The sequence below is a fragment of the Podarcis liolepis genome, assembly GCF_965112155.1.
Source record: "Podarcis liolepis genome assembly, chromosome: 12".
Taxonomy (NCBI): Eukaryota; Metazoa; Chordata; class Lepidosauria; order Squamata; family Lacertidae; genus Podarcis; species Podarcis liolepis.
In genome coordinates this window covers 50,054,451-50,074,503 of record NC_139563.1, presented here as the reverse complement: position 1 = coordinate 50,074,503, position 20,053 = coordinate 50,054,451, and the positions used below count along the sequence as shown (strand labels likewise).

General features: G+C 38.1%; 1 protein-coding gene across 14 annotated transcripts in view; it reads left to right on the top strand.

Moving 5' to 3' along the window:
- Positions 1 to 20,053, top strand: part of LRRFIP2 (LRR binding FLII interacting protein 2) — a 50,365-nt gene that overhangs the window by 24,820 nt on the left and 5,492 nt on the right. For 4 of the 14 annotated variants that reach the window (XM_083468151.1, XM_083468158.1, XM_083468157.1 and 1 more), the window contains 12 exons: positions 293 to 361; positions 2,480 to 2,593; positions 6,478 to 6,522; positions 7,940 to 8,047; positions 8,860 to 8,931; positions 12,755 to 12,925; positions 14,420 to 14,512; positions 15,143 to 15,235; positions 17,210 to 17,311; positions 17,537 to 17,669; positions 18,356 to 18,405; positions 19,456 to 19,576. In XM_083468151.1, the coding sequence (XP_083324277.1) occupies positions 293 to 361; positions 2,480 to 2,593; positions 6,478 to 6,522; positions 7,940 to 8,047; positions 8,860 to 8,931; positions 12,755 to 12,925; positions 14,420 to 14,512; positions 15,143 to 15,235; positions 17,210 to 17,311; positions 17,537 to 17,669; positions 18,356 to 18,405; positions 19,456 to 19,576 (1,171 nt within the window). The remainder of the gene's footprint in view (positions 1 to 292; positions 362 to 2,479; positions 2,594 to 6,477; positions 6,523 to 7,939; positions 8,048 to 8,859; positions 8,932 to 12,754; positions 12,926 to 14,419; positions 14,513 to 15,142; positions 15,236 to 17,209; positions 17,312 to 17,536; positions 17,670 to 18,355; positions 18,406 to 19,455; positions 19,577 to 20,053) is intronic. The other 10 variants (XM_083468159.1, XM_083468156.1, XM_083468160.1 and 7 more) reach the window with 9 other exon arrangements.

Sequence of the window (20,053 nt, the reverse complement as noted above, 5' to 3'; positions counted from 1 at the left end):
TGTGATTCTGCTGGGGCCTAATGTGTTTGCACAGCGTTGCACTGCTTCACTCCCCCTTGGATCCTTATGCTACCCTCCACATGCCTTCCCACTTGTCCCAAAGACAAGCATTTCGCTATCAATAGCGGTGTCTTCAAGGCAGCATGAAAATACTAAAAAAACTTCTCAGCATGTTGCATTGGTTTGCACATTTTTAGTAAGCATATGAGTCATTAACACTGAATGTTACTTAATCCAAACAAACGTTTATCCAACAGTAAGTTAGTTAATTACTTGTCTTTGAACTTTATAGTTTACAGATGATGAAGCAGGGAGCATTGCATCCTCTGATCGTGCTGTTCGAGGCAGGAGGGATAGTGTGGTGAGCAGGGCTGTCTGGTTGTTCGTTTTGTTCTGCTTTTATGAACTCTGTTGCATGAAGTACCACAGGTCCTAGAGTGAGATGTGTAGGCTAGGTGTCACTTTTCACGTTGTGTGCTTATATCAGCTGGAAGCAGTCACGTTCTGTTTTATTATCTCTTAAGGCTGAATTGCATGCTGCTGTTTGGGCCAAGGCATGCCCAAGTCAAGGGTGTCATGGGCCAAATAGGGAGACTTGGTGGACCTAATTAGGTGTTGGCGGGGGGTTCCCCACCGCTGTTCTAGAACCTGCAGAATCCTCTTGAACCCAGGCTGGAACCCCATCTCTGTAATGGTTTTTATTTTTTATTAAAATTTCTATACTGTTTAATTGTTAAACAACAAAAAGCAAAACCCTCAAAGTGGTTTACAAAAACTTAAAGAGGTTTATTGTGAAATGACTTTGAGATATTTTAAGGGAAGTGAGATATGAATGAAAATAATCAGCTTGCAGCTGGCCAATGTGCTACCCTTCAGATGCTGTTTAACTATAAATCCCACAACCTCAGCCACTGATGCCTGTGGTCAGGGATAATGGGAACTGTAGATTCACAACATCTGAGGTTTCACACTAGTTACTCCTGTGTTCCTTTACTTTCCTTCCATATCTTAAAGTAATAAATTTACCAAGGTAATATTTTGGTTAAGATGCCTTTCTCAGTACTGGATAAACTGATTCAAGTTGAAGTAAAAAATTATTAATATTGACCACTCCTTCACAACCTCCTATAAACTTCACTAAAGGCATCAGTTTTACCTTTATATAGAGTATTCCAAAGGGTCATGATACTTCCTATATCAAAATGATATCATCTAAAAAATTGATGGTGTCTGATACGGGAGTGGCATTTCCCATAATAATTTGGACCTCTCTTGGTATACTGAATAGTTATTCAATATACTATTCCTGTGTAGTGGAAACACATGATTCAAAATCTGCATATTTTGTAATGTGTCTTATAATTAGTTCTCTAACAATAGACTTTTTGTAGTGAAGGTAAATGTGTGAGTTAGTCCCTTTTCTTCAGTTTGTCTGCAGTAGCTAAATCTGAAAAAATACTGTTCAAGGCACACATAAGTGTGATAGTAAATTCAAACTAAATTATTATTTGTATGTGTATGGCTTAAAAAACATTCATTGAGCAAGGGTAAAAAGAATTATTATGGGAAGGGAGATGTAACCTGGAGAGTTGTATGAAATAAACAGTGACTATTAAGGCATAAGGAGGACAAACACGATAAATCAAAACTTGATTTCCCTAGGCAATTAAATGTTTAGTTTAAGGATAAAATTTAGAATCCTGAATATCTCAACATGAATTGTTTATAAATATTTTGCTGTTGATTATACTTACAAAAAACACTAGTTCTTAAAATGCTGCTGAATGTGACAATGAGATACCAGCTTTAAATGTATTGCTCCAGTGAGAACTATATTCTTCTTCCACCCTACGCTTTCAGGCTAGGAAGCTGTTTTGAAGACTAGTAGGGAGGACCAATAGATGCTGGAGCAGGTGCAATGTGAGTTAATTAGGTTTGTAAGGGCATAGGTTTGATGCCCAAGGAAAGGATAAAAACTATTAGGGTGTGTGAGAAAGATGGCTTATGACCCTGTCCAGATTCAGTAACGATACCATTCTCTTTTTATCCTTTAAAACTCTGAAGCTGATGAGATTGAAAATTAATTCATACCTGTGATAGTACCATCAGATTCCATCATGTTCTCGTCCCAAACGTCCTCAGGTTGCCATCTGCTTGAAACTACATAAGGAGTTAATCTCATGTGAAACAAATATATGTGAATGCATGGAGTTGCGAGAAGGTTGGTGATTGTGATTAAGCTGTTGTTCAGTGTGAAATCCCTGGGTTCCACAGAACAGAATTTGAAAACCACAAGAATAAAAATAAAATAAAAGATAAATTTTCCCAGTCAGAAAGGATAGAGATCTCGCTCTTCAAAGGAAAATCTCATCTAAAACAATTTTGGCAAATAAGATTAACATGCCGACATTTTATTTCATGTATCTGAAATGTATTATTCTATCATTTTTCTCTCCATCTTTTGTGTTTGTCATCAAAGTCAACTGATTTTTCTGACCATAGTGAAACTGCAGCTGATTATTTTAGCCGCTCTAATCGTAGGGGAAGCATTGTTTCTGACTTGGATGATGTCAGCATTCCAGACATGAACAGTGTGAGTGTTTGATAATGTGCTGATGTCCTCACTGTAGGTTTACTAATGACTGTCCTTTTTCTTTGGGAAATGTTTTAATATTCTAGTAATGCTTGCTGGTTTTAGTATAAAATGTTGCTAACAGGGCAGAATATTATATATAAAAAACTTATTTAAAATATAGAATCCAACTTGCATGGTCTTCGTCTTTTAAAAAGAAACCTCCAGCTAACTTGATCATGTTGCAGTGTTAAATTTATTATCTGTATACCAATGTCTAAATCTGCATGCAAAACTGTTCTTAATTGTATATTGTCTTATTTACATACATTTCTTGAAGCCTTTGTAAATAGTACTATAATTTTTTAATGGCACTGAATATAATTGTATATATTCAAATTCCAGTAACAAGTTGTCTGATGCTATGTTACAGACATACCGTATTTTTCGCTCTATAACACGCACCCGACCATAACACGCACGTAGTTTTTAGAGGAGGAAAATCCGTAGGCATGCCACCCATAGGCATTCCCTCCATAACACTCACAGACATTTCCCCTTACTTTTTAGGAGGAAAAAAGTGAGTGTTATGGTGCAAAAAATACGGTACATGATATTCATTACAACCTTATAAATGACTGCATGGTTTAAAAACAACAGCAAAAATTCAACTGTAGTGTTCAGAGTATGGTTTTGCTTGTCAGTTCATTTGCATTTGGATCACAAAATATATCTCTAAAGAGATTTCTGTAAATTCAAACTTCTATGCAACCTGGTTTTCATTTATTATGGTACATGCGCCTCCCCTTGATAGGTTTCTGTAGGGAAGAAGGTACAGTGGAGCCTCGCAAGACGAAAATAATCCGTTCCGCAAGTCTCTTCGTCTAGCGGTTTTTTCATCTTAGCGGCTTAGCGGATTAGCGCTATTAGCAGTTTAGCAGTTTAGCGGCTATTAAAGGATTAGCGGCTAAAAGGCTATTAGCGGCTTAGAAAAAGGGGGGGAAAGGCGAAAAAAATCCCAAGATTCGCAAGACGTTTTCGTCTTGCGAAGCAAGCCCATAGGGAAATTAGTCTTGCGAAGCGCATCGAAAAACGGAAAACCCTTTCGTCTAGCGGGTTTTTCGTCTTGCGAGGCATTCATCTTGCGGGGCACCACTGTACATAACATTGTATTTAATGGAGTGAATCATAGTCAAAAATTGATAAAGGCATCAGTTCAAGGCTATGCTTCTCAGGTGTGACTTCAGCTGAGCCTTCCTCTTCCTATATACCAACTGCCATCAAAGGAAGGGGAAGCAGCACTTAGACACCCCTCCGTCATGCCTAGATGCAGCTACTGCAGTGAACCCCTACTATGTACATGAAGCTAAATTATCCTGTTATGTATTTAAACTAGTTATGTTTTCTAAGATGCCTTAGGAAGGCTTTGCTCTGAAGGGTGTCATAAAAGTACTTAGAATGAATAAAATAATATATATAGGGCAAATGTTGACACAATACTCTGATAATTTACTCAAGTGTTTACTCCATACTTTGGCACTTGAAACTCTGATTGTTGTTAATGAAACCTGATTAGCATTGATTGTGGTTGAGCTCAGGGCTTAATTCCTTAATGGTGATTAAGGCTAGGTTGGTAGGGTGAATTTGTGCATGAGAAGGGAAGGACTAGAATGGGAAAGGACATTCTCTGATCTGCTTCTGATCTCAAGAATCCCGGTTCTTCCTCTTGTTTATAAACTACCTCTTAAAGGAGCTGGAAGAAGACTGATATTGTCTGAGAAAGTGAAAAACCAGATCCTCTGACTAATTTAATCAAGCCGGCATAGGAAACCAGATGGTGCAAGAGAACGTCTGCTAGTACCTCCCCCCAAAGAAAATGACAGACATATATCAGTTAGATTCATGATACCTGCGATAAAGTGAGATGATAAATCATTCACCAGTCATGGCCTAGCATCTGCTATTGCTCATACATAATTGTAAATCCTGGCTAGGATCAAGAGAGCTTTGTGCACTGTGCTTCTGATTCTCTTTCACTTTCTCTCTCTCATCCTTCTCCCCTTCCTTCCCTCGCCCTCTCCTCCCCTGCTTTTCTGGTAGCAGTTGACATTCATGAAATGGCCACTTCAGTGACAGTTTTTTTGGAAAGCATTGAAGTGGGAGGCTTAAGAGGGCTTGTGTGTGTGTGTGTGTGTGTGTGTGTGTGTGTGTGGTCCTTCAGATCACAGATGTGGAACAATGGTTCCCCAAATGTTCCCCAAATGTTACACTGCAGCTCCCATCAGTCCGCAAGGGCAATGGTCAGGAATGATGGGAGTTGCAGTATCATCCCTTCTTAAATCCTGGTCTGTCTTTGCATAAAATATCCAAGGCAGCTATAATAGGTACACTGGCTTTTGGGCAAATGATTCAAACTCTTGTGCTAAACAATGGTTTGCAAAGTCAAATATGTTTTCATTTGTTCAGAATGTAATGTATATCTAATTTTGGGAATTATCTGCAAATTTAGTGATAAGTATATACGGATAATTTCATTTTGTTGGTTATCCTCAGCCATTCTTTCAGTCGTAATGACCTCATCCAGATGTCCACCACTGTAAAAAGAAAACCCCACTTTCTTTGTATTTATTAGACTGACTATTGCGTAAGCTCACTGGAAAGGTATTTACAAAAGCCATAAATCACATTCTAATTCTTTTGGAGATTTTGTTCCACAACTGAAAGTTTGATTGCAAACGCCATTTTTAGAAATGAAGTGACATTGAGTGGTTGGTTACAATTGCTAGCTTATTAGCTTGGTTCCCTGTGTTTCCAGCACCTAGGGATTCAATAAATTGGATAAATACTTTGAGATACCGTTAACGTTCTGTTGGCTATAGAAACTGGAGATGCAGTCGCTACAGTCATTCAAAATGCATCATAGCATGCTAGATGTGGAGAAATAGACATTCCAACCTGACCAGCTCAGCGTTACAAGAAAATGACATATTCTTGCAGCCTGCCATTAATACCTGTTAGCCTTGATAGTTCAGTTAACTTGCGTGATAGTCTTTGCTGCCCTGGGCTCCTTTAGAAAGCAGAGAAAGAATGAACTTTTGATAATGATAATAAATATTTGAACATGTGAAGAAAATTTGTGGAGCTAAATCATAATGTTTTGCTTCATAACTTTCTAAGAGGGTTAAAACCTTTTTAAAAATGAAAGCTTAGAGTCAGAGGTCTCTGTTGAGGCTTTTGATGAATGAAGGCTTTTGCAGGTGCCATTGTGCCTCTGGGTGCTGGGCTAGCAATCCCTGAACTAGAGGATCATGAATTAAAACCATATGCCACAAAACAGTTTTTCATAAGTTATGTTTCCTGTTTATAATGCGTACAACAGATTACAAATGAAATAGCATTGTCTATATTGTCTGTCTTGGTGGCAACTGCAAATAATGAAATACTATTCTCAACCCATTTACTACTAAACTTATTTTGGAAAGCAGAAATGGAGAAAAATGTTCGCAGATGAGTAAAGCTTAATGTTTAAAATATATTACTTAGTGAATTTCCAGTAGTCAATACACTTCATTTAAAAAACACACAACCATTACTGAAATTACATTCATCGAATTTACTTTCTGTGCTTGGCTTGACAAAAGGCTAACCTAAGAAGCAACTTGTTGTCAATAAGGCATTGTGTTAATTTGTAGGGCTGATACTACCTTGTGCGGAGCTGTTGATTCTGAAGTTTTGTTAAATGCAAATGCAATATTCAGGTGGAGGAAAAGGAAGAAGGAAACTTTCATTGTATAACACTGTTTCAGCTTTGTTTTGACATGGATGAAAAAGGGATCCCAGTAATTCAGATTTCTAATACAAAGAAATGTTTCAAATTTAATATTAACACTTTTCTTTTTTTCCAGCTGGAAGAAAAGAGTGACAGGCCATATTCTGACTTGTATACAAGGGTGAGTGTTTAAAGAGATTTGGACAACTTTAAAACATATCAAAGTCTGCATATTGGTGCCAATTCAAAAAAGCATGGTAGGATATCGGGAGATTCTCCAGCCTCCTGTGTGTTGCTGTTTGTCTTCATTATACTTTTTCAACTATTTATAATAATAATAATAATTTATTATTTATACCCCGCCCATCTGGCTGGGCCTCCCCAGCCACTCTGGGCGGCTTCCAAAAGAATATTAAAATACTATAATACATCAAACATTAAAAGCTTCCCGAAACAGGGCTGCCTTCAGATGTCTTCTAAAAGCCTGGTAGTTGTTGTTCTCTTTGACATCTGGTGGGAGGGTGTTCCACAGGGAAGGCGCCACTACCGAGAAGGCCCTCTGCCTGGTTCCCTGTAACTTGGCTTCTTGCAGTGAGGGAACCGCCAGAAGGCCCTTGGTGCTGGACCTCAGTGTCCGGGTAGAACGATGGGGGTGGAGACGCTCCTTCAGATATACTATTTGTTTGACAGAACATGGTGTAGATCATCTACTTCAGCTGTGATCATTGGGTCTGATGGGATTTGCAGTCCAAAATATTTAGAGGGCACCAGACTGGAGAAGATTACAAATAATGTTATGCCAGATCTATAACCCATATGTTGTATACTACTACTACTACTACTACTACTACTACTACTAATAATAATAATAATAATTTATTTATACATACCCCGCCCATCTGGCTGGGTTTCCCCAGCCACTATGGGTGGCTTCCAACAAACGTATCTTGTAAGAAGATAATTTTAAAATAAGTTCTGCTCCTGTTAAGAGCTGTTTGATGAAAAAGGATATTTGGACAGACTGAACTCAATGGAACTTAGAAAATATATTTCCTTGAAAAGATTGGTAAACTTATTTGGAAGTTTTTAGTACAGGCATCTCCCCATTTACACAGGGGTTACGTTCCCATGTACCGCACCTATACGTGAAATCATGTATAGTGGGGAACACCATCTAAAACACCTGTAAACCCTTGAAAAAACAAACAGCACTTCTCAGACTGGCATGAATGGTGGCAGTGATGGCTGTCAGTCTTCCTCATCACTGAAGGATAATGCAGAAACAACGACAAGGGGGGTAAATCAGTACCTCAAAGTATCTGGCTTGCAATTGCAAGGGCTCTTGGGATTGCTAGTTGCTTTCCTGCTCTTTTCATGCCATTTTTGCAGTTTTCCTCTTTTTGTGCCATTTTTGCGCCTTTCCAGTTTAATTTGATTTATTTAATTATTTCCTGGTGCCACACATAGACACGGTCATACGCAACTCAAACGTGCATAAGTGGGGAGACACTTGAATGTTGAAATCTGAACTTCATAGTGTATTGAGGAAAGATCTTGAAATGTATGGGAGTTTTCATGCCATGTTTTTCTTTCTTTAGCCAGCGTCTCGCAATTCAGCGACTCCTTTGAGTGGAAGCTCATCTAGACGAGGAAGTGGAGATACTAGCAGTCTAGTGGATCCTGATACCTCCTTAAGTGAATTGCGGGTGAGCAGACTTTCATTGGCTAAAAATAAAAGGTTATCCTCCTTCATTTGGAGAGGAAGAAATGGACATTGAATAAGACTACAAGACAGAATCAAAGCACCTTTTTAAAAGCAATCAGGGGTTTGGGTTTTTAAATTTTCCTTTGCGGGACTATGTGGGATATAAAATTAATAACATACCAGGCACTTTGGTTTGTACGTAACACTATGCCAATGCTGTTTGAAAAAGAAACTAATCTCCGCAGCAGTCTTACTCTTGGTTACATGGGAAAAGAAGAGGGGGAGGCATGTCCGGCACATTGCTCAGGCTTGTGGAGATTTCATCTATGTAATTAGTGCTAAATGTAACAGTTTAGCATTTAAAACATCACCTATTGATCAGGCTTCTTATTCTTAACCATCCCTTAGCAGTCTGTGAAAGAAGTAGGGAATTATTTGTACTGTTTAGAACTGCTGTAATTGTTTAGCTGTAAAGATTTTAGTTCATATTAATGGGTATATCTTTTCAGTATAGTATCCAAGATAAGATTGTGATGCCTTTTATATGTTTGAAATTAGATTGTGTGATACTTTAAGGGCGTGAGGTTTCGGTAATAAAACATTTCAATTTACAAATACATTATTTCCCTCCAATTTTTTTTAGCTTTATAGAAATCCACATGTCAGTCAAGTTAGAAAATTAAGAATACAACAGTAATTTAATTTGTTCAAGTGAAACACACACTAATCTAAATTCCTGGGCTTTAAGCACAGAGTTCAATAGTAAGTTCTTTGCAATGTTCTTATGCAATGGTTCATTCCTATGTCCTGCAGGATATCTATGATCTTAAGGACCAGATACAAGATGTAGAAGGGAGATACATGCAGGGACTTAAAGAACTAAAGGTATAGCAGGTTTTCTCCCAAGCATGCATTCTCTATGGTAATATGTCAGCAATTAAGTTTTTGCCAGTTTCACTAACAGAGCTTTACTAACACCTCACTTTTTAAAAGAACTTGCCTAACATACCAACTAAAAATTGGTTCATATTTTAATATATATATCTGCCAATGAATCCCCCCCCTTATGTTTAAGTGTTTAATGTGTTATGTGAAAAAGGCAATGAACTTTCCGTTCCACTAAAGTAAATAATATAGGAAGTTTAGCAGATGCTTTTGTATTATTTGCAGTTCCATTTTATTTTTTTAATTAGCAACTAGATATTACCAATAGTATGATTAGGAATGGGGGGAACAGCTGAGTTTCAAAATAATAATATTGGACCAGAAATGTATTCCAAGAAAGAATTAAACTCCCACTTTCATAGACTGTAAAAACATGTAAAAGTATGATTTATTGTTTTATTTTTTGGCATGCTAAAAACAAACACACAAAACTTTGGTATGATCCATTGAGACACATATAATCTATGTATCGTTTTGCCTCACGTGGATTACCAGCTTGGATTAAAAATTACAGAGGCAACTCCTATTCAAACAGTTATAGAGACTCCTCTCAGTCATGGAATTCCTTTTCACTAGAAAACATACAAAGGTCAAACCTAAGTGTCTTCTTAGAATGCTTACGATGCTTCCAAAGAATTTTTGGTAACCTAGCCAATTAGCTCAAGTTAAAGATATTTCTATAAGCTGGTATAGAGTGTGAGCCCTTTCCCTGGTTCTGTGAACCTTAACAACTACTTTGTGTGAAAATCTGTTTTCCATTTTAACCTAATCATCCCAGTTACCACTTTAGACATGGGAATCTCTCTACTGCAGGAGCTACTGCATGGCTACATTGTATATGTAAATGGCAACATTTACATATCACAATTTTATCATGAACTTTTTTCCCAAGCAGGAGCAACAAACCATAAATCCTGACTTAGCATTACATCTGAACCAAGGGCTGTAGTTTAGGTCAAAACATACCATGATGTAAAGCCAGGATTTGTCCTTGGCTGTTTGTGGTGTGTCTAGGCAAAACAAACCTGCAGTCTCCCATTTCACCCATTTGGATGTAACACTGGGCCAGGCATCATGGCTTGTTGTTCCTATATGCACTAGGGGAATAGCAAAGCGGAAGTGATTTCTGCATTCACAACAAACCATTAATTGTGGTTTACTGTGATGTGCAAAGTGAACCATTGTGGAAACTTCAACCAAAAGGTGCAGGTAACTGGAGATTTTGCCTGTAATATAAATCCTATTGCAGCTTAAGGTTTTTCATTATCTCTCATGCAGAATAACTGATAGTCAATGGTTGGGTTCCAAAGAGCTAGCATGTCCACTTGTTTGCTTTTATCTTTTAATCTTGGTGAGATAATTATCTTCTTTTACACCTTACCCTTGTCTGTACTAGCTTCATTGTATGGTGCTATATAAAGCATGTCTATAAAAAGCAATTGTAACTATATTCATCTGTAAGGGGGAAAACCCTGAAAATGTAGTTAGCAATACCTTTATTAGGACCAACCAAAATGTCACAAAATTGTAGCAAGCTTCTGAAAAACCCACCATAATTAGATTGCAATAGTGGAACCGAAACTATAAATCGACCACCTTGGTATAAAAAGTAGTATCAGTTTTGAGACATTTTGGTTGATCCTCATAAATGCATTGACTAGTTATGTGTTTTGAAATTATGACACTGATTTGCCAACTCAGGCAAGTCCCTTCCACTGTATTTTTGCAAGTTTTTCTATCTTACTCGCCTCCCACCTGCATTCTTCTCTTGCCTTCCCATCTACTTTTTAGCTAATCACACGTAAAAATATGTCATCCCTGAATAGATACACCCATTAAATAATTATAGCGTGTACACACCTTGCAAAAGAGGAAAGTTCAGAGAACTAACATGATGCTTTTAGCCATAATTGTTCATGCTTTCCCACACTGTCTGCTTGTCTGTTTAGAGCAGAAATGCTTTGGGGCAGGGCTTGTCCTATTTTGCATTTCATTTGGCACTTTTGTAGAATTTGGTTTTGAAGTGAAGGCAGTATTGCAATGCACCACAATATAGTTTAATGTTCTGTACTTCACAGGAAAGCATGCATGTAAAAATAAAATAATTGTATGTTTTAGAAGGAAATACCATCTTCAAAAATTGACTGATTTATAAGTCTAGTTCCCTGAGTGTATGCTAGTATTCCCCCCTCCCCATTTTTTTGGAGAGTGAATATAGACATGAACTGATTATATTGAGACTGCTTTAAAGCTGACATGAATTGCCTTTTTCGGATCTTACAATATTTCATACAAAGGTACAAGTGAAGATCCAGTGTAGTGTAATTGTGCTTCTCCATTCTCTCCTTCCTCCAACACTTCATGTGCCCCCCAAATCTGCCCCAGTGGATTGGGAACCCTCAGGCAGATCTGGATCAACAGGGGCTGGATGTGAGAAATGACAAGTTGCATTTCAGTAGCAGATGGGCATAATTGTGCTTCACCCATAAATTACATTGTTAGTGCCTTAAAAAAATCTTATTTATAGTGAGATGACCAGTGAGACCTGTAGCATAATGTTGAAGTGCAAACTCAACCCCCCGAGTGGGTTGTTCCTGTTCAGGGCTCCAACCATCCTGCAAAAGGAGCCCTGTTTAGGCCTCAGGGTTGTAAATAATGCCTCCCTGCCCCCAAATGCTGTTAGCCCCAAACCCACGTATTTTATAGCAATGTAGCAGGAAAGATACAGCTCTGAAGCTAGGAAAAGCTTAACTCCCAATCTCCTCCAAGATACTACATGCTATCCGGGACTTGAGTAGATCTACTCCTGCTTTTTTCTCCAGTCTCTATTTTCCCTTTGGAGGGAGTTGTTGCAGATTGTCTGTCAAAATGCTTGAGTTTGTTTGCCTGATCAGTCATCTTTTGATGTTACTCCTCCTTACCCTCTTCACTGCCATCAACACTGTAAATTCACAGGTTCCTGACAGGTAGTTTGGAGGTGGTTGTTTAAATACTATTGTCTTTTAATTTACAAATTTATGTACTTCCGTGTACTAGGTCATCCAAAGTATGTAGCAGCAACTCTTTTTTTTTTAAAAAAAAGTGTTACCCTGTTTCATCTGCAAACTGATAGCAGACTGATTGAATGGCTTATTTAGAGGGGATTGTAACTTTTCATGTGGACAGGGAAAGTGTAGAAAAACATCTGCAAATAACGTCGTTTCCTAACAGTAAAGCTCTGATAATATTGAATGCTCACTTACTTGGTTAAATAGCTGAAGTCTTACTTAACTGGTACATCCAGTATTAGAAATGACACTATAGTGTCCTTAGTTATCTGTGAACGGAAGTTTGGTGCTGTGAGGTCTGTGTAATCTGAACTAAATTGAAGCTGAGACTTTAGCCCATAAAGGTTTACGCCGAAGTGCATTGGTTAGTCTAAAGTGCCACAAGACTTTTTTTGTTTTCCTGAGCAGATTAACACAACTACCTCTCTGTAAATGCTTTTCTTTAGGCTTTCATATGTTAAAAAAGAATTGCTTGGGTTACTGGCATTCTGCTAGAAGAATAAGAGAAAAATAAGATATGTGATTAACATTTTTCTATAGGTCCCTATTTATTTGACTTCTGCAGATTTATTATTGGGTTTTATTAAAGACAGTTAAGTCAGTGGAATATGAAACAAAAGTCTGTTTGCTACTTTAGCAAAATTGTATTATGTATTTCTAATGTTTAATAAGATGAGTAAAATTAAGTTTAATAAGGTCTTACATTATGTATCTAGGAGTCACTTGCTGAAGTTGAAGAGAAATTTAAAAAAGCAATGGTTTCTAATGCCCAACTGGATAATGAGAAAAATAACTTAATCTATCAAGTGGATACTCTAAAGGATGTCATTGAGGAAAGAGAGGAGCAGTTAGCAGAATATTACAGAGAAAATGAAGATAAGACAAAGGTATTTGTATTTTCTGTATTATTACTAATAAAGAATTTGCATTATTAGCTAGATATTAAGAAGCTTAAGTGTGTGTTTCTGCATGCCTGTAATTTGTTAAACAACTTGGTCTCTGTAATTTTAATGAAGATGAAAACTTTACAAGGTTAATTTTGTTGATGGGCTCACAAGTAGGAAAATGTATTGATTAAGACCATTGAATGTTTTTCTGCAACTTACAAATAGATTGGTTTGCATTCAACCATTTTCAGGCTTATTTATGCAATTACTTATCCTGGGGCAATCCAGGTCATTGCTTGTTTAATCTTAGGTTAGTTACTTTCTATCCCTTTGAACTATCAGCAGTCTGTCCTCTTGTAAACTAATTGGCAACACCGTCCAAGTTTTCAGAATGAGAGGTTCTTTTCAAATGGCAGCAACCAATTGTCTGCAAAGTTGAAAGCTGCTCTGGTCCTTAGCTGCAAGCAAAGGCTTAAGGGCACTAGTAACTGCATCAGTAAAGAGGTTTACTTGCAGCTACGTGCAGAACTTGATTATCATGCTTTCTTCAAACTTCTCTAACCAGATACCCACCAAATGTTTTAGACTAGATGGGAGCTGTGTTCCAAAACATCCTGAGGGCTATAGGTTGGTGAAGACTTCACAGGCTCACTAGAGCATCTTCTTGAAGAGGCATCCAAGCCATTTTGTTTAGTCTTGAATGTAGAGGTGACTGAGGTGGACTGAGATCTGCCAGTAAACCATCTAGCTCCTGCAAGTTATTAGGCTCCCAGTTAAGGGTAGGCATAAGTTGTACTGGTCAGTTATCTTGACTGTGCACTGCTTTTGCTTTGGTTGGAAAGCACAATGGAGAACGCCTGTGGACAGAGCTGTAGGCAAGTTGCTTCCTTGTTTCCTCTTAAGACTTGGAATTTAGAAAATCAAGATGCTCTGGCTTCAAAAAGGATTATACAAATGCCAGACCGAGGTTAATGGCTATTAACTATAATAATTCAAAATGAAACCTCTACATTGATAGTTGATCTGTCTGATTACTGGGAAAAAGTAGGTAATAGGGTTACAAATGTCCTATTTGTGGTTTTCCAAAGATATCTGGCTGGCCACTGTGGGACCTACATGAGCCTTAATCTGAGCCAGAAGGGCACCACTTAAGTTCTTAAACTTGGGATCATTCTACTGCAAAGAAATTCTGAGTTTGTACTCTTGCTTTATAAATTCTGGATCCAGAGTATTCACCAATAATAAATAAATTTAAAAATAGCCCACCTATTTTCAGGAGTCAGCCCACCCCTTAAGAGAGTAGTGTTGGAGAACAGACAGAGCAGCTAAAACAAATGTATACTCATATAAGCTAGTTCCATTTTTGTGAATCAGCCCAATTAAATAGCAAATAATTATACTATTAATGTTCCTATCATGCTTATTTCATCAACTAATATATAATATGCTTGGGCTTTAATTTTCAGCTGCTTAATTTATATTTCCTTAATACAGGAGTTGGAAAGGCAGAAACATATGTGCACCGTTCTGCAGCATAAGATGGATGAACTTAAAGAGGGTCTTCGCCAGAGAGATGAACTAATAGAGGTACATGACAAATAACTTGCATTCAAGATAAAATCTGCTTTTTCTATTGTCTAAAATGCTTTCATTCAGGAAAGACTGCAGCATGTGCTGTTTCTGGCACTTGGGTGCCGGTTTATAAAAAGCTAGAGCAGTGTGCTGGGATCAAAATAAGTCATGATACCATCAGACAAAAAGCAATGTGTCACATGTGCCCTGTTTGGGAGCACATATTCAGAGTCTGGCTCATCAATGGCTTTTGTCAGAGCTTTTCAGCCCTACGGGTTGGTACTGTCCATCCGTTGCTTAAACAGTATTTTTGTTTAGGTATGCTATGCTGTTATGAGCTTGGTAGCAAATATAGTAGCATTTAAGCAGAAGTCCTTTCAGTAATATGTTTGAGTAAAATTAACTTTGGTTCCAATATAATCAATGTCAGCTGTACGGTGTACTTCGATGTAATATAGATCTTATCCTAAAGCTATTCATAGTTTTATTTAACAAAGGGGAGAGAACCTCTTAGCCAAACCTTTATTCACAAAACCTTCATCTTCTGTGTTTCATTGACTGCCTTACAGACTTCCTCGTATCTCCTTGTAATTTCCTTTACTTGTCTTTTCCCTTCTTTTATTCTTTCCCCTGTGTTTACTGCAGGAGAACCAACGCATGCAACAGAGAATAGAATCTATAACCAAAGAGGTGTTTGACCTCCAGGAAACAGTTAATTGGAAAGATAAAAAAATTGGGGTATGAGATGAATACTGAGGTGAAGAGTGATTAGGAATAGACTGGTATAAGTTGGCAGCGGGATGGTTGATGGTTCCAGTGTTGAATTGGGTGTTGCAGATAGAAGTATTTCATACTGAATATTTGAGAGTAAATAAATACGGCATGCAGCTTGAACCTAAAACTTCATGAATTAGCAGATTTCGAACATAAAGATAAACATATTCAAGCACTGCAGTGATTTAATTCCAGTGTTATAGCTAGATTCTAGTACAGTTATTTTGGATTTGGATGATAGGCCTGTTCTAGACCTTTCATTGCACTGATTAAAAATAGAGTTTTGAGACAGCCTCAAAAGCATTTACTGTCTAAATACTTAAGCATTCAGGGCATAAAAACAATTTTGCTTGGTTGGGCACACACATACATATGTATTAGTCCAGAAGAAGTTAAAGGTCATTGAAGTCAATTGGACTTGTAACTTAATACCCACTGATTTCATTTAAACTGTACGCCATTCACATATGAATCATATAAGGCGTCATGTATAGAAAAAGGTGCTGTGCATCTGCATGGCTACTCAGTCCTTCCCCTGCCATCCCTATGTTGAGCACTTTGGCCTTTCCCTGCAGACATCCATGACGCCCCTTCATGCAAGTAATATGCAAAATGAGTGTATACGAGTGTGTGGTGTTAAGAGAGTCTAAGACTGACACTATAAATTTGAAAAAGTATTACAACTTGTTAGTACAGTGGAACCTTGGTTCTCAAACTTAATCCATTCCGGGAGTCCATTTGATTCCCAAAACCGTTCCAAAACCAAGGCACAGCTTCCGATTGGCTGCAGGAGTTTCCTGCACTCAAGCAGAAGCTGTATTGGACATTCGGCTTTCGAAAAACGTTCGCAAACCGGAACACTTCCAGGAGCCGAAACATACAAATACCAAGGCGCTCAAGAACCAAGGTACGACTGTAGTAGAAAAACTGACCTATAGCATAATTGAAAGCTGCCAGGGCATAGATTTAAGAGTCTGTTGGACACTATTTTCTCTCTAGGATTGTTTCCATGGATCAGATCTTGCGAACTGCCTTTTCCACACGTGAAAATATTTTAAAATGAGATTCCATAAATAGGATCCTGTTTGTTAGTAATCTACTTTGGATCCAATCTCCCAATTTTATAGGAACTTCTGCATTCAAGTAACTGAAAAAAATCTCTCATTTGGTTATTAACTTCTCCTAATGGTGAGGGAAGGCCTAATGCCCCTTTTCCTCCCTCTAGAGGATGCTTAACCTATGAGCAGGCTCAATACAGATTCACTTCTTTCATATATGAATATCTTCCCATAAAAAGCCCTTGCTCGTTTCCTGTTGAAAAAGTTGTATTGTATTGCAGGAATGGGTGTCCATGGTCCTTTAGGTGTTCTTGGATTTCCTCCATCCTTGATCATTGAGGCCCACAAGTGCCCCATCTCTAGCGTAACGGATAGGGTTTTCTAGGACTGGTACCAAAAGTCCCAGATCCATTAAAAATAAATAAATCAGTACAGCTGTATCCTACAACACAATTGTCTGTGCTTGTTATGCTTGAATAGGATGCAAAAATTAAACATGCTTTATCTCTGATCTTTCAAAATCCAAATGTTTTTGGAACTATGGGATTGTTGAACTCATTCAGCTTGGCTCAAGCACTAGGCAGAAAGCCTAAGGTTACTTTATTAAAATAGACATGAATTGTATTTATAGTTTAGTACGTAACATGGAATCGCTGAGATTTTTTAGCATTTCCCAGGTCTGTTGTAATGCCGGGGTGGTGGAGGATATTTATGCCAAGCATAAACTTCTGTGGCAAACACAGGACTGTGCACGACTTTCTTTTCTCCTTTTTGCCTCACTTTTTGTTCAGCTAATTATCTTTGATTTGCAAGAAATCTTTCTTACCTATCGCACATTCTCTCTCTATGCTGTTCCTTTCCGCTACCTGCCTGCACCCAGGCCCTAGAGAGACAGAAAGAGTACTTTGACTGCATTAGGATTGAGCGGGATGAGCTCAGAGATGAGCTGGCTGACCTGAAGGAAACAATGAAGACAGGAGAGGTACGTTAGCTGTAGCAGCACTTGGCAATGTCGACTGCTGGATGAAGCCATAGTCAGTGTGTTGGAGAGGGACATATCATTACTTCAGCATGCCCCTTTTCCACTGAAGCTAAAGCATGAACAGGAGCAGTGGTGCTGCTGCTTCTTGCAGCGTCTACTGAGCAAAGCGTTCACCAATTAACAGTCTCTAAGAGAAGCTTATGTTTATCTTGTGTTTTTTTCCAGAAGCATGGATTAGTTATCATCCCAGATGGCACTCCAAATGGTGATGTCAACCATGAACCAGTAGTTGGTTCAATAACCGTTGTATCGCAAGAAGCTGCTCAGGTCTTGGAATCCGCAGGAGAAGGACCACTAGGTAAATTTACAGAGAACCACTTTCTTCAGAATGTTGACTTTCATTTTCAATGTGTATAGATAAGAATCGAGTAGCTTAGGCCCCCTCCCACATTTCTAAAGAGTTTTACTTGTCTTTGAATAGCTGGAACTATTAGTTCTGTGTGAATTACATAGTTGCAGCAGTCTTGGAATCTGTTCAGAGATATCATGGTATTTATAGATGCACTGTAATGCACCTATATAGCTTACTAAAAAAGATAAATAAAGCAGTATCATGTGGAAAGGAATGTCAGAATTCAAAATGTGTGCAAAAAGCAACAATTATACGCCATTGAATATTAGTTCAGTGGACATTACAGCACTGTGTGCTTGGGTCTATGTCTTTAAAAAGAGTCATTGCCATACAGTCATGTGAAAAGTACCAAATATGGAATTGTTAGTTTAGTTGCTATTCAATTGTAGTATGTCCAGTCCTTCATTCTTGAAAGCAAGTCTCTTAGTTCCAAATAAGTATCATTTTTTAAAAAACTTAATACACAATTTTACACTTTTTGAAGTTCTTCTTACTGACCTTGCTGTTTCTTAATGAAATTTCAAATGAAATTCTGTTCATCCAAGAGAGTTCTTCCTTTTAACCTTTTTTTGTTTTGCTAAGCTTCCAATGAAAGGAATTGGAATTTTCTAACTGAATTGTGTTTCCTTTAGATGTTAGGCTACGAAAGCTAGCGGGAGAAAAGGAAGAGCTATTGTCACAGGTAAAGTCTCTCTCCCCTTCCCGCAACCGAAAAGTGATTGAATGGCTCAGACTCAGACTCTTTTCAATTTGGGGGAAGTTATTAAACAGTACCAGGCCCTTGCTGTGCTTGAGCAACACTGCTTGCTACTGAAAAACTTCACTACATTGAACTGCTTAATGTTTCTTGCAGACCTTCAGGGATTGCATCTACTTCTGTAGCTTTGCCTCATGCTCCAAAGAAGAAATTAATGTTACAATCTTTGTCATGAGAACTATGTACCCCAAACCCTGAGACTTTAACTAGAAGATATATACTGTATTTTCCTTGTATTGGACAAGGTTTTTTGACACAAAAATCATCCAATACACGGATAGTACCATGGGGGGGGGGGGGAGATGCTGCTGCACGCGGGGAGCGATCTGGGGGCGCTGGCTGGCTAGAGCACAACTTCCCTCCATTCTGCTGCGCGAGGGAAACACTCCCTTGAAAAGATCTAGGGAGTGTTTCCTGCCTGCAGCTGGGGGGGAGGGGGGACAGAGGCTCAACAACTTTGGGGCATCTCCCCTCATTTTCTTAAAATTAAGTCCCCCAAAATGGGTGTGTGTGTGTCCTAATACACAGGGGCGTCTAATAGACAGAAAAGTACTGTACTTAAGCAAACAAACCTGAAATTAGAAGTGCTTGTAGCATTTGTCTATCACTAGGATTCTCTTTCCACCGCATTGTAAAACTGTCTCGATATTTCCTTGTTGCTGAATGTTGGTCACTTAAGGTCGTTCATTTCTACTGGTGGAAACCTGTGATACTATTATTATTAAAAGAAGTCCACTCTTCACACATATCCACAACTAAGTTGCTATTCTCTTGGAATAGCAGTAGCATTCTAATAACCTTGCACATATACTGTGCAATTATTTTAGGTTGAAAATAGTTACTATGAATTGCTTCTGGGAGCAGTAAACGATGACCATAAAAAGAAAAATGGTTGTAAATGCCAGTAATACACCTTATCAAGTATAAATAGACATAATATCGAACTACTCACAGAATGCTATATTTTCATTTCAGATTAAGAAAATGAAATTACAGTTAGAGGAAGAACGGCAGAAATCCTCTGGAAATGATGGCACAAATTCTAATTTAACAGGATTGGAAAACGGTTCAGATTTGCAGTTTATTGAAATGCAGAGTATGTATATTTTCATCCTTCAATTCTGTATGGCATTTCTACTTTTGAAGAGTGCACATGGTAGGAACATTCATGCCTGAACGTTTTTCTCTTGCCACTTCCCACATAAATAGCAAAATATAAATATATAGAATACAGTAAAATGCAGTAGATGGGAGCATAAGGCGACCTTGGCTTAAATTCCTGGAATTTGTTTGATTAATCTTCTTGCTTAAGCTGCTACACAGATTTTGAGAAAATTAAATGAGAGTAGGAACACTTAGATTGTTTGTAGCATAGTTCAATCCCTGTTTGTCTTTGTGGTTTCTCTGCAGTTACACCTATGGGATCTGCATGTGTGCAGAGCAGCATTTCAGAAACAACTTGAGCAGGGGTAGTCAACCTTTTTATACCTACCGCCCACTAATGCATCTTTCTTGATGGTCAAATTTCCTTACTGCCCACCAGTGCTCGATGGAAGGAGGATTCAGCTTGTGC